A 16,762-nucleotide genomic window follows, 5' to 3' on the forward strand; every position below is an offset into this window, starting at 1 on the left:
GTGTTCAGAAGCACTGCTGGAACTCAATTTACAAGCATGAAATATCAATCTGAATTTACTGCTAACTGTCTCAGATAAAAACTGTCAATTCATAAATGATTTGAAATGAATTAATAGGCTAAGTGAGCTTCCCATTTATCTGACTACAGTCCTGGCTTGCACCACTAAAATGGTTCACCTGAGAAATTTGCAGAAACCCCTCAGAGGAGTCTACTGCTTGTTCCATTGAAGTCTCCTTGCAACAAGCTGGCAAAGGCAGCTGGGATCAGTCTTGCCTGCAACCCACCGATAATTAGTGACCCCAGCTGAAGGTTCTAAGAAGGTTTAATTATAATAACTATTTCCAGCCATGGGGAGAGAAACAGGGTTGAGAACTGTCAAAGTTAGACTCAGGACTCACAGTTTGTCAGACCACTCTGTTTTATTAGCACAGCGCTCTGCTAATACACCCAGATAATGTGAGCACCATACAAGACACAAACTATCTTATTTATACAGATAAAAGGGGGGGGGGAGCACGTAGCAAGATAACAAAGGAAGCAGAATCTAATAAGTTTACCTGGGCTAGCCATGAATATCTTATTTTCTTACTAACTATTACCGATCTTCTGTTAATGTTCTGCCATTAGCACCCTTGTTTCTTTTCCTGGCACCTGTATTTCAACATTTCTTATTTCTGCTTAAAGGTACATACAACATTTCTTTAATCCATTCTTATTTTTACAATATAATTAATTCTACTTTCACAGAACTCAGAGTGTACAAGGACTAGGAGTCAAAAGCAGTAGGAGAGTACTGCTACAGGTAGTGATGACTTGCTAAAGAGGTGGGGCTGGGCACCTGAGAACTCAATACATGACAAACAAAATGCCAGCAGACACACATGCTAATCAAGTTTAGATTTACTGGGACATATCTGCCATATGATCCTGAGGTTTCGGTTCTGGACAAAAAGGGGTTGACAGTCATGGTGTCCTCAAGCAGGGAGAATCCTTGAGTCTGAATTACTTCTCACTGATGTCAACTTGGCTTGAGTTTGTTGACCTTCAGGGCACACAGCAAGGTTAATCAATTTATGCAGGCTTTCCCCTACCTGAAGTTGCCTTAGTAGTTTGTTTAATGTGGGCTGACTTCTGCCAGTTTTTTCATTTTAGAAACTATTTTGGCAATAGTTTTCCATAGATATAGAGGCAACAGTGGATTTATTTTAATAAGATAAGATTTTAAAAATGTAAACATGGGGGGTGGAGGGAGAGAAAGAATGGAGAATGAATACGGCACAAATCCCTACACAGTAAGTTCTATAATCTCTTGCTAATAACGAGAGGATGATAGGAGACTAAAATAAATAGCTCATGTAAAAGAAAAAAAAATTAGTACAGTATACAAGTGTTATAGACATATGGAATATAGGTTCAATTTAGAGAATTTACTTCTGTGAGATTGACAATACTGCACCTACTAGAAAACAGCTGCTTAATCCTCTCATTTGTTATTATGTTGAATAACAATAAAAGTGGAAAAACAGTAATGAGGATTCCAAGGGATTTAAATTAATTTTTCATGCTAACTACAAGCACCTTCTCAAGGGGAAAAAGGGAAACTTTATGTCTTTAGGTTGAGATCAAATAAGTTTAAAACTGTGGATGTGGTTACTGTCCCTCAAAGCATGAACCTCCCACAACTCTGGAGTCCAAAGGGTCAGGGATCTACATGTGGGGAGATGGAAAAGAGTAACCAACATCAGACATGTCCAAAGGGGAAACTGTTTAAATGGTAACATGGTGTGAGGAAGTTTCATTAACTTTTCAACAGAACCCTCACTGTGCTGTGGAACTGAAAGGGGTAAAAAGTCAGTGGGATGAAATGTGCATGGATCAGAAGTTCTTTTCCTATAGCAATGTATTTTATTTATTTACTCATAGAAACAAAGGCACTCCCTCTTTTGATAATCATTTTTTAAAATTGTAAAATATATTCAGGGAAGCACTGCTCACAGCTCCATAGTTAAAGATGAATCATGTTTTGCACATAAAAGTAGGAATACACCCACTTTCTTATATATGAATACAGGGTATACTCCCCCTCAAAATTACAGCACTTAAAGTGCAGAATGAATTTCACAAGTAAGTTGGTTAATTGGTCTATGAGTTATAATTCATTTTTAAAATGGATCTTTTAATGAATTAGGTGCAGCATCAGAATATTTTTTTTGGTCCTGAACTTTCCTAACAATGAAACATAAATGCTTCAGTTTCCCTTAACACTAAAAATTGCCTATATTTGAAAACAATGGCTAATCACAATTTTTTCCATGTTTCTTCATAGCTAAAAATTTCTCCTTCAACAAGGTTATATTATAGAGAATTCCAAATGGAACTGCCCTTTTTCAAAAGGGTGTCACCTCCCATTGATTTCAAGAGGATTGAGACCACTGATTGCTTATTATTTTTTAGTATTTGTAGTATGACTGCTCTTAAACATGGCTACTGGCTTCATTCTCATTGTAAGTAATGGGAGGCAATAACCATTTGGAAAGAGTGTACCCAGTGAGAACAATGGGAAGTTGTAGACATTTAAAAGAAGACAGCTCCTCATGAGTTTGTCTGAAGGAAAAGATTTTTAGACACCAGCCTCTGCTGACAAATAAACCTTTAGTTATGAAAAATACATTTCCAATATTCCTGGGATCTCATTATTTTGGAGGATTTTTACCTCCTCATGATCTGAGGGGGAAAAGAATCAAATGCATCTTTAAAAAAAAAAAAAAAATTCTTCTAGTCTCGGTCCACAAACACTAAACTGCCCTAATCATAACCCTGTAGTTATTGAATTGTGTGTCACTACTGGGCAGAGATACAGTTGTATGTGCACTCTAACTGTGCATTTCCATACTTTAACATGTTTGGATTTCTTTTAAGTTTAAGCTTAACTCTGAATTTCCTAGGTTTACAATGCTTAGTTTGGGGTAACTACAACATCCCTGCAATGTATATTACCCTCCATTTTAAATTTTGTGTGTATAATATAAAATATTTTTTTTATTAACTAACTCCATTTTAACATAATTTTTGTCTGGAAATATGTACATAAAATTATATACTTATCTTCTAAGATTAATAATCTTCTAAAACTAATCTATTCAGGGGAGTGACTCTATTTGTGCACAGCTACAGTGCTGAGTACAATGTAGTTACAATCCCTATTGGGGCCTCTGGATGCTATATTAATATATTAGCATTAATATTTCTATTAGAGTAGGGCCTGGAACTCAATCAAGGATTGATTGTCCATCACGCTAGGTACTGTACATACAAGCAACATGGAAGGCAGAGTTTGCAGTGCAGGTGTCAGGCAGGAGAAGACAGGTGAATGAGACACAGAAAGGTTGGGAGTTGGTGGGAAATAAACAGAATTTAATACAGAAGCAGAAATCCATTATAAATATTAAATAATACTACAAAATTTCTAGAGAAGACTGACATACTGTTTCACAGGATCCTTCTGTGAACATGGTTTCAGAAGTAATTCCTGTACAACCGTATGTTTTTCAGGGACCTCTTTTTAAGGAGACTCTGCAGTTTTAGCCAAGTCTATTTTTGTGGATGTTGATTTATTTTGCCATCACTGACATTAAGAGAATACAGTCTCCTTCGAAACCAGCAGGAACAGAAGGGTGTGCTGTCTGCCGGGTGCTAAGATACAGGATGTGGACCTGAGGCTGAAAAGGATCCTAGCGGGAGCAGGAAAGAATCCGTTGATTGTCCTTCATGTGGGAACGAATGATACGGCTAGTTACTCGCTGGACTGTATCAAGGAGGACTATGCCAGACTGGGAAGACGCTCAAGGGAATCGAGGGCTCAGGTGATCTTCAGTGGGATTCTGCCGGTTCCTAAGAGCGGGCGACGAGGAGGCGACAAGATTATGACGAATTAACAGATGGCTCAGGCAGTGGTGCTATAAGGAGGGCTTTGGATGGTACGGTCATTGGGAAGCATTTACGGACAGATGACTGTTTCGCTCGGGATGACTTCATCTAAGTAAGGAGGGAAATAGACTTCTAGGATGGAGCTCGCCGACCTCATTAAGAGAGCTTTAAACTAGGAAGTTGGGGGAGATGTTGGGAGATGTCCAGAAAGATCTCCACGCCACGAATTTAACCTGGAGAGGGAAGTAAACAAAGTGAGAGGGGATACGCTGGGACCGAAGAATTGACCCAAGGAGGAAAAGCGGAGTAGAAACTAGACTAACAGGTGATGCTGGTGTTTACGAAGGTCTGTGCACAACGGGGTAAAGATGTCACCTGACGCCAAACGCCCAAAAATTTAAAATGTCTGTACACTAATGCGAGGAGCCTACGGGAACAAATGGAGGAACTGGAGCTACTGGTGCAGGAAGTGAAACCGGATATTATAGGGATAACAGAAACCTGGTGGAATAGTACTCATGACTGGAGTACAGGTATGAAGGCTATGTGCTGTTTAGAAAAGACAGGAAGAAGGCAAAGGTGTGAGTAGCATTGTACATCAATGATGGGTTAATTGTAATGAAATAAAGTGATGGAATGGATAAGACAGAGTCTGTCTGGGCAAAAATCACGCTGGGTTAAAAAAGCTACTAGAGCTTCCCCTGAGATAGTGCTTGGGGTGTGCTACAGACCGCCGGGATCTGATTTGGATATGGATAGAGACCTCTTTAATGTCTTTAATGAAGTAAACACTAAGGGGAAATGTGTGATCATGGAGACTTCAACTTCCCAGAATAGACTGGAGAGGACGAGTGCTTGCAAGAATAATAGGGGTCAGATTTTTCTGGATGTGATAGCGGATGGATTTCTTCATCAAGTAGTTGACAGTACCGACAAGAGGGGATGCCATTTTAGATTTGGTTTTGGTGAGCAGTGAGGACCTCGTAGAAGAAATGGTGGTAGGGGACAACCTTGGTTCGAGTGATCATGAGCTGATTCAGTTCAACTAGATGGAAGGATAAACAAACGTAGATCTGGGATTAGGGTTTTTGACTTCTCGAGGGCTAATTTTAAAGAGTTAAGGAAATTAGTTAGGGAAGTGGATTGGACGGAGGAACTTGTGGATTTAAATGCGGAGGAGGCCTGGAATTACTTTAAGTCGAAGCTGTGGAAACTGTCGGAAGCCTGCATCCCAAGAAAGGGGAAAAAAAACCATGGGCAGGAGTTGTGGGCCCAGCTGGATGAGCAAGCATTCAGAGAGGGGATTAGGAAAAAGCAGAAAGCTTACAGGGAGTGGAAGAAAGGCGGGATTAGCAAGGGAAGCTACCTTAGTGAGGTCAGAACATGTAGGGATAAAGTGAGGAAGGCTAAAAGCCATGTAGAACTGGACCTTGCAAAGGGAATTAAAACCAATAGTAAAAGGTTCTACAGCCACATAAATAAGAAGAAAACAAAGAAAGAAGAAGTGGGGCCGCTATACACTGAGGATGGAATGGAGGTTAAGATAACCTAGGCATGGCCCAATATCTAAATAAGTACTTTGCCTCAGTCTTTAATAAGACTAGTGAGGAGTTTAGGGATGATGGAGGGATGATAAACGGGAATGAGGATATGGAGGTGGATATTACCGCATCTGAGGTAGAGGCCAAAACTTGAACAGCTTAATGGGACAAAATCGGAGGGCCCGGACAATCTCCATCAAGGATATTAAAGGAACTGGCGCATGAAATTGCGAGCCCGTTAGCGAGAATTTTTAATCAATCGGTAAACTCAGGGGTTGTACCGTACGACTGGAGAATTGCTAACGTAGTTCCTATTTTTAAGAGAAAGGGAAAAAAGTGATCCGGGTAACTATAGGCCTGTAGCTTGACGTCTGTAGTATGTAAGGTCTTGGAAAAAATTTAAAGGAGAAAGTAGTTAAGGACATTGAGGTCAATGGTAATTGGGACGAATTGCAACATGGATTTACTAAAGGTAGATCGTGCCAAACCAACCTGATCTCCTTCTTTGAGAAGGTGACGGATTACTTAGACAAAGGAAATGCGGTAGATCTAATTTACCTCGATTTCAGTAAGGCGTTTTGACACGGTTCCGCATGGGGAACTGTTAGTTAAATTGGAAAAGATGGGGATGAATATGAAAGTTGTAAGGTGGATAAGGAACTGGTTAAAGGGGAGACTCCAGCGGGTCGTACTGAAGGGTGAACTGTCAGGCTGGAAGGAGGTTACTAGTGGAGTCCCTCAAGGATCGGTTTTGGGACCGATCTTATTTAACCTTTTTATTACTGACCTTGGCACAAAGAGCGGGAATGTGCTAATAAAGTTTGCGGATGACACAAAGCTGGGGGGGTATTGCTAACACGGAGAAGGACCGGGATACTATTCAGGAAGATCTGGACCACCTTGTAAACTGGAGTAATAGTAATAGGATGAAATATAATAGTGAAAAGTGCAAGGTCATGCACTTAGGGATTAATAATAAGAATTTTAATTATACATGTTGGGGACGCATCAGTTGGAAACCAGAGGGAGGAGAAGGACCTTGGGGTATGGTTGATAGCAGGATGACTATGAGCCGCCAATGCGATATGGCCGTTAAAAAAGCAAATGCGGTTTTAGGGTGCATCAGGCGAGGTATTTCCAGCAAGGATAAGGAGGTGTTAGTACCGTTATATAAGGCGCTGGTGAGACCCCACTTGGAATATTGTGTGCAGTTCTGGTGTCCCATGTTTAAGAAAGATGAATTCAAACTGGAACAGGTTCAGAGACGGGCTACTAGATGATCCGAGGAATGGAAAACCTGCCTTATGAAAGGAGACTCAAAGAGCTTGGCTTGTTTAGCCTAGCCAAAAGAGGCTCCGGGGGGATATGCTTGCTCTATATAAATATATCAGGGGGATTAACGTTAGGGAGGGAGAGGAATTATTTAAGCTTAGTACTAATGTAGGCACAAGACAAATGGGTACAAAACTGGATATTAGGAAGTTTAGACTTGAAATTAGACGAAGGTTTCTAACCATTAGGGGAGTGAAGTTCTGGAACAGCCTTCCGAGGGAAGTAGGGGCAAAAGACTTATCTGCTTTAAGAATAAGCTTGATAAGTATATGGATGGGGATGATATGATGGGATAGTTTAATTTGGGCAACTGATCTTGGATTATCAGCAGATAAGTCTGCTCAATGGTCTGTGAGGGGATGTTGGATGGGATGGGAACTGAGTTACTGCAGAGAATTCTTTTCCTATGGGTGCTGGCTGGTGAGTCTTGCCACATGCTCAGGGTTTAGCTGATCGCCATATTTGGGGTCGGGAAGGAATTTTCCTCCAGGGCGGATTGGCAGAGGCCCTGGAGGTTTTTCGCCTTCTCTGCAGCGTGGGGCATGGGTCGCTTGCTGGTGGATTCTCTGCAGCTTGAGGTCTTCAAACCACAAGTTTGAGGACTTCAATAACTCAGTCATGGGTTAGGGGTTGTTATAAAAGTGGATGGGTAGGGTTCTGTGGCCTGCCTTGTGCAGGAGGTCAGACTAGATGATCATATTGGTCCCTTCTGACCTACAAGTCTATGAGTCTATTAAGGGACGGCGCCACGCTCCACTAATATTAAATGAATACATTTCAAATCATTACTGACAGTAGAAAAAGTAGTGTTCACTGTCTGGGGGAGAAAGACTAAAAAGCTGGCCATAAATTTGTTGGCAAACATCCAGTGTTTTTTCACTTCACAAACTTCAGTGAAGTGGTGATATAAATACAAGGACAGAATTATATATTATCTGTGGAGAAGACAAGTAGCTGCCCTTTACCTCTCCAGGGTCAAACTGGTAAGCCTGCATGTCCACTGACAGCAATGGAAGGGGTTTTTCCCCCCCCTCAGAGAAAGGGCTGCCAGAATGCCCCTCCCCTCTTTATCCTTAATGCAGGAAGAGGGAGGAGTAATAGAAATCTATAGAACACCAGACTCTAATAAATGCTTAAGTCCATGCAGGAATAACAGATGATCCACTTTCAGGATTCCATTAGGGGGACAGCACAGAACAAGAACCACCATGCCCAAAGGCTGCCCTTGGGGGTTCGGGTTCTATGGGAGAGAAGGAAGGAGTCAACAATGAAAAACCTGAGATGTTCTATATAGGTGTAGTAATTTGTAAAACTGAAAATGGTACTGCAGTTGGGAAAAGAAGATTTATATTCAAGGAGGAGGAACTCTTCTCTTGACATTTATTGGTGGGTTATGAGTATTTGCCACCAGCAATCCATTCTCAAATTGTAATGGCTTGAAGTGGTGGTGATGAGTGAAATGAAATTTTCTGCCAAGAAGTTCTTAAAATGACAAAATGTCATCAATAAAAAACAGTGCTCTTAATTTCTTTTCCAAGCTGTGAAAATAAATATGCATTTCTCATATCCACTCATTCTGTGTGATATTTTCTATCGTTTAAACCACGAATGAGTGCGTCAAGTAGCCTACTAGTACACAACAGATAAAAATGTTGAAATATTCATCTATGAGTCATGATAAAAGTTATAAAGCGTGAATGCTTTTCTTTTGTTAAGCTATTGATACATACCTTTCTGTGAACAAACAAGCAACAAGATTAACTAAAAATAATATTTTAACAAGTGAATAAACTTATTTATATTAATATCTCATTAAAATACACTTTTTAGCAGTAATATTAAATAATCTACCTACCTGAATTTTAATTAGACTGAAAACAAAGGTTCTCAACAAGGTCTGATTTAGATATTCATTTTCTTGTTTTACATTCAAACTTTCAAATACTTTAAGTCCAATAAAATGTCTGCTTATGGAAACTGAATTTTTTTTTATTGGATAGATAGAAAAAGCAATTTCAGAGAAAGCTACTTCTTTATGATATTGAACTGACATATGGCAAATAACATTATGTTTATTTAATATAAAAATTTCAGACCTGCCTCGAATGACAACTAAATTAAAACACAGTGCTTTTGTTGTCCCTGTACAGACAGAAGTGGTATAGCTTTCAGATAAATGCAAAGAAAAAAATCCACTTGAATAATATATAATTTGTTTCACAAACCAACAAAAAACAGGAAGTGTGAGGTCAAGACTGACTTTTCACTCATAACTCGTGCCATTTTTAAAACAAAGGTACAACTTCTTCAATATTAGTGATATCAGTTTTACTTCTGAATTTTCAGTCACTGGCTTACGGATTTTAATTAAATTTCTTCTTTTAAAAGAAAAAAAAATATTTTCCTGGACTGCTGTAAGACAAAAGTGTCTAGATAATGGAGTGTTTTAAATTTTGCATATTTACAGCATTATCATCCCCTACACAGGCTACTCACTCGTAAGTGATAACCAAGTCCACATTAATGCAGTTTCCTATCCCAGTATTCCCTCTGTTAAAACTTATTTATATTATCTGCATCCATAAAATATGAAACAAATTATCCATTGCTGATATTAATGGGCTATGATGACAGCTGAAATGATCTGTTCTTTTTTTCCTGTATCTAGTGAAACTTACTCAAAATGTTTGTGCCTCTATAAGGTAGAAAAAATAATCATGTTATCGTTAACAGTGTTCATTCATTAACATACTTACGAGAGCAGGTGGCAGTTTGCCACTCTAGGCACTGTCCATATGGAAAGGAAATTATATAGGCATTTGAGTCAACGCATCGTTTTGTACTGCTACACCACATACACTCCATGCCATTGCTCGTGCAGTTGGAACATGTTGTTCTCAGGGAACATGTTTTTTTGCAAGGTCTAGCATTTTGATTAGGACTAACTAGAAAAAAGTAGAAAGAGTTTATTAATTTAACACAAATTCAATCCCTATTATCTTAACATTATGTAATATTAAAGAGACTGTTAAAATAAAAGTGATTGTCTCCTGGTTTATTTGTGAACAATTTCAGTCAGCCTCACAGTACAGTATGCAAATACAATTTTTTTTACCCCTTTTTTTTTTTACACAAAAATTACCCTACTGTTCTCAATACTCCTTTGTTTAGTCATCTTAAGTCACATTACATCTCCAAAAGACTTCATTTAAAAGTGATTATAAGAATTTTACTTATATACTGCATTTGTAAATTTAGTATTAATTGTTCAATAATGGCAGTGTAGTTATGAGCACATGCATTATATAAAACATGACTGCAGCTACTGTAATAGGTGTGTATGACAGGGTGCTGAGTAAGGAGGGCGTAATCACTCCCCAGTCAAGGGGAATGGATTGGGGCAGGCTGAAGAGCCCTGTGCCTGCCTGGCAAGGAGAAATGCTGCCAGCCTAATTAGCCAGGGGCTATCAGGAAAGCTGTCAGGAAGGAAGCCAGAGGACGAGGGGGGAAAGGAAAGGCCAGGCACAGAGAGAGGTAGGGCCCTCTAGGCTGCTGCTGGCAAAGTTTGGCTGTGGAAAACCTGTACGTAGATAGTAAGGTGGTGGTGGGAAACAGCTATAAATAAAAGAGCACTGGTGTTTGCATCAACCTGAGGCATCCCTGACTAATCTGCGAGGGAAGCAGGGGCAGAAACCAGAGGGGACCAGCTTATGCCTTGCTACAGTGTAGCAATCTATGACCTTCTTGTTCTGTTGCTCATTAGTTAAATAGTGAATAACCATAAACCACAGTTATTTACTTCACTAGTGATATATTTTCCCTTAAACATTCTGTCTCTTATCTGAAAGTGAGAGTTGCCAAATGAACATCTGCCCCCTGGTGTATACAGTAGCACTCAATACAAATTCAAAGAGAAAATAACATGGGAAATGTTATTTAATATATAAGAGGTTTTTACTGCAGACAATATTTTGCTTATCTTAGTCGTGGTATGTGTAATCTCTGAAAAGTTATATTCTAAATAAAAATTACTTGTATGTTTTTCTGTTGCATTATCTTTTGATTACAAATAAAGCTGTAACACATGTATCAATATGAGTATAGTAATTCTTAACTAAGACCAGTACATAAAAATATTGGTAGAGTAATATGTTTCAATTATAAAAGGAATTTGCACAGCATTCCTGTAATAAATGTTAACTAAACCCACACAGCTATTATGTACTTTGTGGATTATTGATTATATATAAACAGCTTTATAGAAAATAAGCTTAATCCTCAAGTCCTTCCTCAGCCCTTAATAAGGCAAAAACTCCCAATGATTTGAGAGAGTAAAGACAGGTAAAAACTGAGTAAGGAGTTCAGGTTTTGTCCCACTATGCATAAATTTGAGCCACAGCTTGCTATAATCATAAATAATCTTTTACTGTAAAACAATTTTAAAAAATGTGATGGAACTCAAAAATGGAATCCCAGAAGCCCTGAATTTTCTTAACTCCATATCTGCTGAAACAGTTCAATAGCAAATAAAATTGGCATCAATAACAGATGGAGATTCTCATGCTAAACTTGGAAAATACTCTTAACAGTTTGTCATCTGCATTCTTCAGTTATTTAACACGTCATGGCACCATGCCACATCTGTTTATTCTCTGATAGAGAGAAATATAACAGATTACAATATCCATTACTACAAAACAGCAGCATGAGGAACAGAAACAATAGGAAACAGACTCAGTTAGCAGTAGCAACAAAATGCAAATTTACTTTGTAATTACACTGCTATTTGAAATACTACAAGTTGTGCATAAGACAGCCAGAGGACTGTTGGAATGCATGTTTTATTTATGAAAGTTAACAACTTTGAGAATGTTGACAGCAAAATGCTGCTTTATATATGAATGCACAACAAAAAATTAAATACTTTTAAATGCCTTTTATGTTACTTTGTACACAAGGCTTTCTACTACATTGGCAAACTCAAAAGGAGGGGAAAAAAGACAACAACAGAAAGAAGATGCATTAGGATCACTTTCATCTCTACAAACCCCTTGTTCATCCTATTAGGACAACCTGTAAATTTTAACCATCTGCACAAAATGAGAGCATTTGTTCATATGAAAAATGCAGAATTATATTTACTTCCTTTCCAAAGGGTTAAGTGAGCTCACTCTACAGCAGCGGTTCTCAAACTGTGGGTTGGGACCCCAAAGTGGGTCACAACCTCATTTTAATGGGGTCGTCAGGGCTGGCATTAAAATAGCTGGGCCCGGAGCCAAAACCCAAGCCCCGTCATACGGGCTGAAGCCAAAGCCCAATCCCCACCATCCAGGCCAGGGCTGAAGCCAAAGCCCAAAGGCGTCAGCCCTGGGTGGCAGGGCTCAGATTACAGGCCCCCTACATTGGGATCAAGCCCTTGGGCTTTGGCTCCCCCTCCCTGGGGAGCTGCGGCTCAGACGGGCTCAGGCTTCAGTCCCCTCACCTGGGACTGTGAAGCAACTTTTGTTTTCATAAGGGGGTCACGGTGCAATGAAGTTTGAGAACCCTTGATCTACAGAGTCTCATATGACCACACATTACACTGTCACCAATCATCTTAGACAACTTGGGGACTTTTCCTCCTTTTCATGAAGGACAGGGCTAGGAGAAGTTTTTAATATTAACTATTAGGTAAGTGTCTGCAATGTTTTTCTGTATCCTCTAGAGACCTTTTTTAAAAAAACAAAAACAAAAACAACCTTCTAAACACAATGAATTAGTTTCTATGGAAATATCTCCTTTAAACTAAACATTAACATTTATATACCAACAATATTACTATTTGTGGATGCTCTGCTTTTTATCACTTTACAATTTTTATACAATTAATCCTCAGGTAAATTTTATAATCTGCATTTGATACATGGAGAAACAGATTCAGAGAAGGCAACTTAGTCACGTGATTTGCTCAAGACCATCACCAGGGAGTTAGTGGGAGAGTCAAGTTTAGAATTTAGAAGGTCCTGTTTCCCAACCTGTGACTCAAACCACTTGGCCACCCTTCTCAGTGGTAGTAAATACATTAATTCACTCACATTTTTGGACTTTTTTTCTTGTAAAATAAAGAAAAACCTCTGTCACAAGGAAATTTTGAATCTCAGTATAAGCGTTAGCAGTTTGGGATCTGTGACAAGCTAGTCAGCACTGCAGCACCTCCAAGAGAGTGTCTGCACACTTATGTCCCAATCCTCAATTTTAAAACACGCGAGCAGTCCCACTGAAAATAACAGAACTACTCATGTGCTTCCCATTAAGAATCTGTATAAGCATTTGTATCGGGATCTTAGAGATTAGACATCAATGAGGCGTGATTTATTGCAAAAGCAAAATCATGAAGTACACTATGTTTTATCTCTCCATAGATTCTCAGAGAAAGAGAGAGAAAAATTCTTGGTCTCCTTATTAATTACAATGTCCTTCTTATGTGTCTTTCTAACTAGAATTCACAACAGTTCATCCTTCTTATAAAGTAAGAGCGGTGCAGGTAATTCACCAGAGGTAGACCAGTCCTGTTAGTTTGCAAACATTTGCTTACCCAAAGATGACTGTTAACCACTTGTCTCCTAACTTCTCAGCATAGGTTTATACACACTGTTAATAGAGCCTTCAACTACCTTCTGCTTCCATAATGGGAAGGGGTAACTGGGTTCTTTCAAAACTGCCTAGACAAAAGATGGCTAAAATAACTGTTCTAGTTAAACTTCTGTTTTATTAATTTAAATGGATAATCTGTTATTAATCAGCAAGATTCATAAATGAAAAATGCTTTAGCAGCATCAGCTTTGTTGAACACAAAAGCTGAACAGCAACTTTTATAAACAAAACTTCAATATCAGAGCAGTAATTCTGCCTTGGAACTCACTGATGTAGCTGGTATGATGTGGACTATGCCAGGTGGGGTAACTCTCAAAGAAAAGTGTGTTGCTTTTGAGAATTTCATTTGCTTTCCAAGATTAAAAGCTTCACTTGCTTTTAAACATTAAAAGCAAAACCTTCCTGCGGTTATTTACAAGAATTTTTCCCACATTCCTTCTGTACAAAACAAAAATGCCAAACAGACTGTTCAAACATTTTAACGGCAGCATTTTGGTATGGGAGATTGCTCACCAACAGGTTTTTCACAGACAAGACCATCTGCCTTAGCGGTGCATGGATTCGCTTTCAGCCCTGACACCTCTGCTCTTTCTAGATATGCACAGAAGCCAGAGTCATTTGGTTCTCCAGGAAGCCATTGCAGTGTTGTATTCGTGAAAGGAGACATGTCATCCCATCCCCAGTAGGAGATGTTGATCTTGCGCAAACCTACCCAAGGTGATATTTTCTATAAAGCAGAATGAAAGGGACATGAAACAATTAGTCAACAGTCAACTACAACAATGCTTTTTTTCTTTTTTTTTTTGGCCTAAGATCAATAGTTTCATACTGCATTCAGAGTGGAGCTAACAGTGATTTCCCCACCATCTCATATATTTAGTAACAATACAGTTTTCAACTCATTTGTTCTGTCTTGCTGAAAGCTGAAGAAATCCATATGCTTCTGTTCTGTTAAAAATCTACATGATTCTGTTTGCTTAAAGTCAGCTCTATTGTGTGGTATCTGATCAACAATTAAAGACCTAATAAGGCACTCAGAATAAAGTTTTCCCTCCGGCTATTGTTCTAGTCATTAATTGCCAGGGAAAAATGGATAGGTGAATGCAGGCAAAAGCAGTAGTAGCACATAAAAAACAAAGGCTCAGTAGACAGAAAACATGGGGGAAGTATTCCTCTTTCAAACAGGACCATGTTGATGCAAATTAGGTACTCTTTTGTTCGAGCTAGCAGTATCCACATAGGGCAGTCAGAGCACAATGCTTTGGTATGCTCTGCATTTTATACCTCTGTAGTCCACCCTGTGACACAGTATAGACATGGCCTAAGTGATATACCCACCATAATCCAGGAAATCTTTGGGAGAGCCAAAAATGAAAGCCCCATATCCTGAATCCTAGTCTAGTGTTTTAACCACAAGTTCTTTTTCCTCCTTCATCGAGTGCTTTGCCCAACTTGTCAATATGCCGAGGAACAACCGTGCATCTCCCTCAGGGTTATTGTTTAAGAGATGCAAGATTATTTGTATAAAAGAGATACTTCTGGATTATTAATTCATTCTAAGTAAATCTTGTTTATTGCTTAAACAATACACTGTTCAAAAATTCACAAAAAGTCTCATTGTTCCACAAAGCATTGCACTTTTTTCATATCACTGTCTTAAAAATAACTGATTTAAATAGAATATATTCAGTAGTTTATTAATATTAATAGACAATAATAATGTATGGCTGAAAATGTGGCAAGTCTATTTTATGGGGAAGATATCCAACAAAACTCACTTAGATATCAGAAGATGTTTAGTATTAAATTAACTGTATGGGCTTTCAGTAGATGTCTTAAGTATACTACATACAGAATAGTAGTATATGATTGGATAACAAACTTTCAGTCAATAAGAAATGTGAATTTAACACATAAAAGATTTAAGAGTTGGTGCAGAAATCTGGTTAGAACATCCTTCAGTTAAAAGTGAATATATATGCCTTTCCATGCAGCTGGCCACAATACCTGATTAGGAAGGCCTTTATTCTCCACAACATGCCAGCTATATTAAAATGTAGTTGAGGAGGACTCCCTGATTCAGAGCCACCCAGCCCCAGTCAAGGGTCTTCTTTCTCTTGCTGGCTTGGACAAAGACCTCCCCCACCTCTGAAGCAGCATAGAGAGACATTCTCCTCTGGCCAACTCCAGCTACTTACACAGCACAAATGTGGTTGGAGTATTCATCCCTTAATAATTTTATTAATAGATGTAAGCAGAGCTTTTTTATTTTTAATACTTCTCATTGAAACAAAATTCAATATTGTCATCACAATAGTTCAACAAAATTAACTGTTTTTTAAACCTGGTTTATTGTAATGTATATCTGAGTGATTCAAACAGTAAATACATCAAAACTGATACTAACAGACACGGCAGAGTGTCTCTTTATTTAGTCATTTATAAACAGACTATTTATCCTTCCAAGTAACTTGTAACTTAAAGCCATTCGGAGGGAGGATTTATAACAGTATATTAGATCCACAATACTGTACCTCAGTGAAGATCAATTACATGCTAATTTCATTACTTAATACTTCCATTCTGCACAAAAGTTATTGCTGTTGAACAGAGGAAGAACAGAACCACCTAACAATCACCCACCTCGCCAAACTCATCATCAGAAGCAAGCTTTCCACAGACCAGGACACACCAACTCAAAGTAGCACCAGATGACAGAACAACAAATGCAAAACCTGTACACGTCTCCACTGCTATGATGATCAATACTCTCTCCCCACTTTTCAAGATTCCTGGGTCCTACACATGCCCATCACCTCATCCTGTGGCATCAAATGCCCCAACAACTACTGTGCGTGTAAAACCAGACAATCACTACGCTCTTGAAGGAACTCTCACAGAAAAAAGATAAAGGACAAAAACACCCTATCACCCATGGATAAACGCATTTCCGTATCTGATCTCTCACTCTTCATCCTTAAATGAAACCTGCACAACACCTTCAAAAGATGAGCCTGGGAACTTAAATTCATAACTCTGCTGAACTGGACTTAACAGAGACACTGGTTTATGGATCATTACAACAATTTGGAACATACCCTACTGCCTGCTAACCATTACACCCCCACTTCATTTTAGTGGTGTCCTACAGCATGTTTTATATAATCTGTCCCACGTGTATTTAGTCAAACACTCTGGTTACTGTCTCCAGACTTGAGGAAGAACTCTGTGGAGCTCAAAAGCTTGTCCCTTCTACAATCAGAAGTTGGTCCAAAAAAGATATTACCTCACCTACATTAACTCTTATATCCTGGAAGCAACACAGTT

At 38.8% G+C, this 16,762-nt stretch overlaps 1 protein-coding gene across 2 annotated transcripts in view; it reads right to left on the bottom strand.

Moving 5' to 3' along the window:
* The window catches only part of ATRNL1 (attractin like 1), a 1,085,315-nt gene that overhangs the window by 751,917 nt on the left and 316,636 nt on the right, over positions 1–16,762 (bottom strand). For both annotated transcript variants that reach the window (XM_075072516.1, XM_075072517.1), the window contains exons 16-17: positions 13,949–14,162; positions 9,559–9,747 (exon numbers count right to left, since the gene is read on the bottom strand). In XM_075072516.1, coding sequence (XP_074928617.1) covers positions 9,559–9,747; positions 13,949–14,162 — 403 coding nt within the window. The remainder of the gene's footprint in view (positions 1–9,558; positions 9,748–13,948; positions 14,163–16,762) is intronic.

The sequence above is a fragment of the Chelonoidis abingdonii genome, chromosome 15 (genome assembly GCF_003597395.2).
Source record: "Chelonoidis abingdonii isolate Lonesome George chromosome 15, CheloAbing_2.0, whole genome shotgun sequence".
Classification (NCBI taxonomy): Eukaryota; Metazoa; Chordata; order Testudines; family Testudinidae; genus Chelonoidis; species Chelonoidis abingdonii.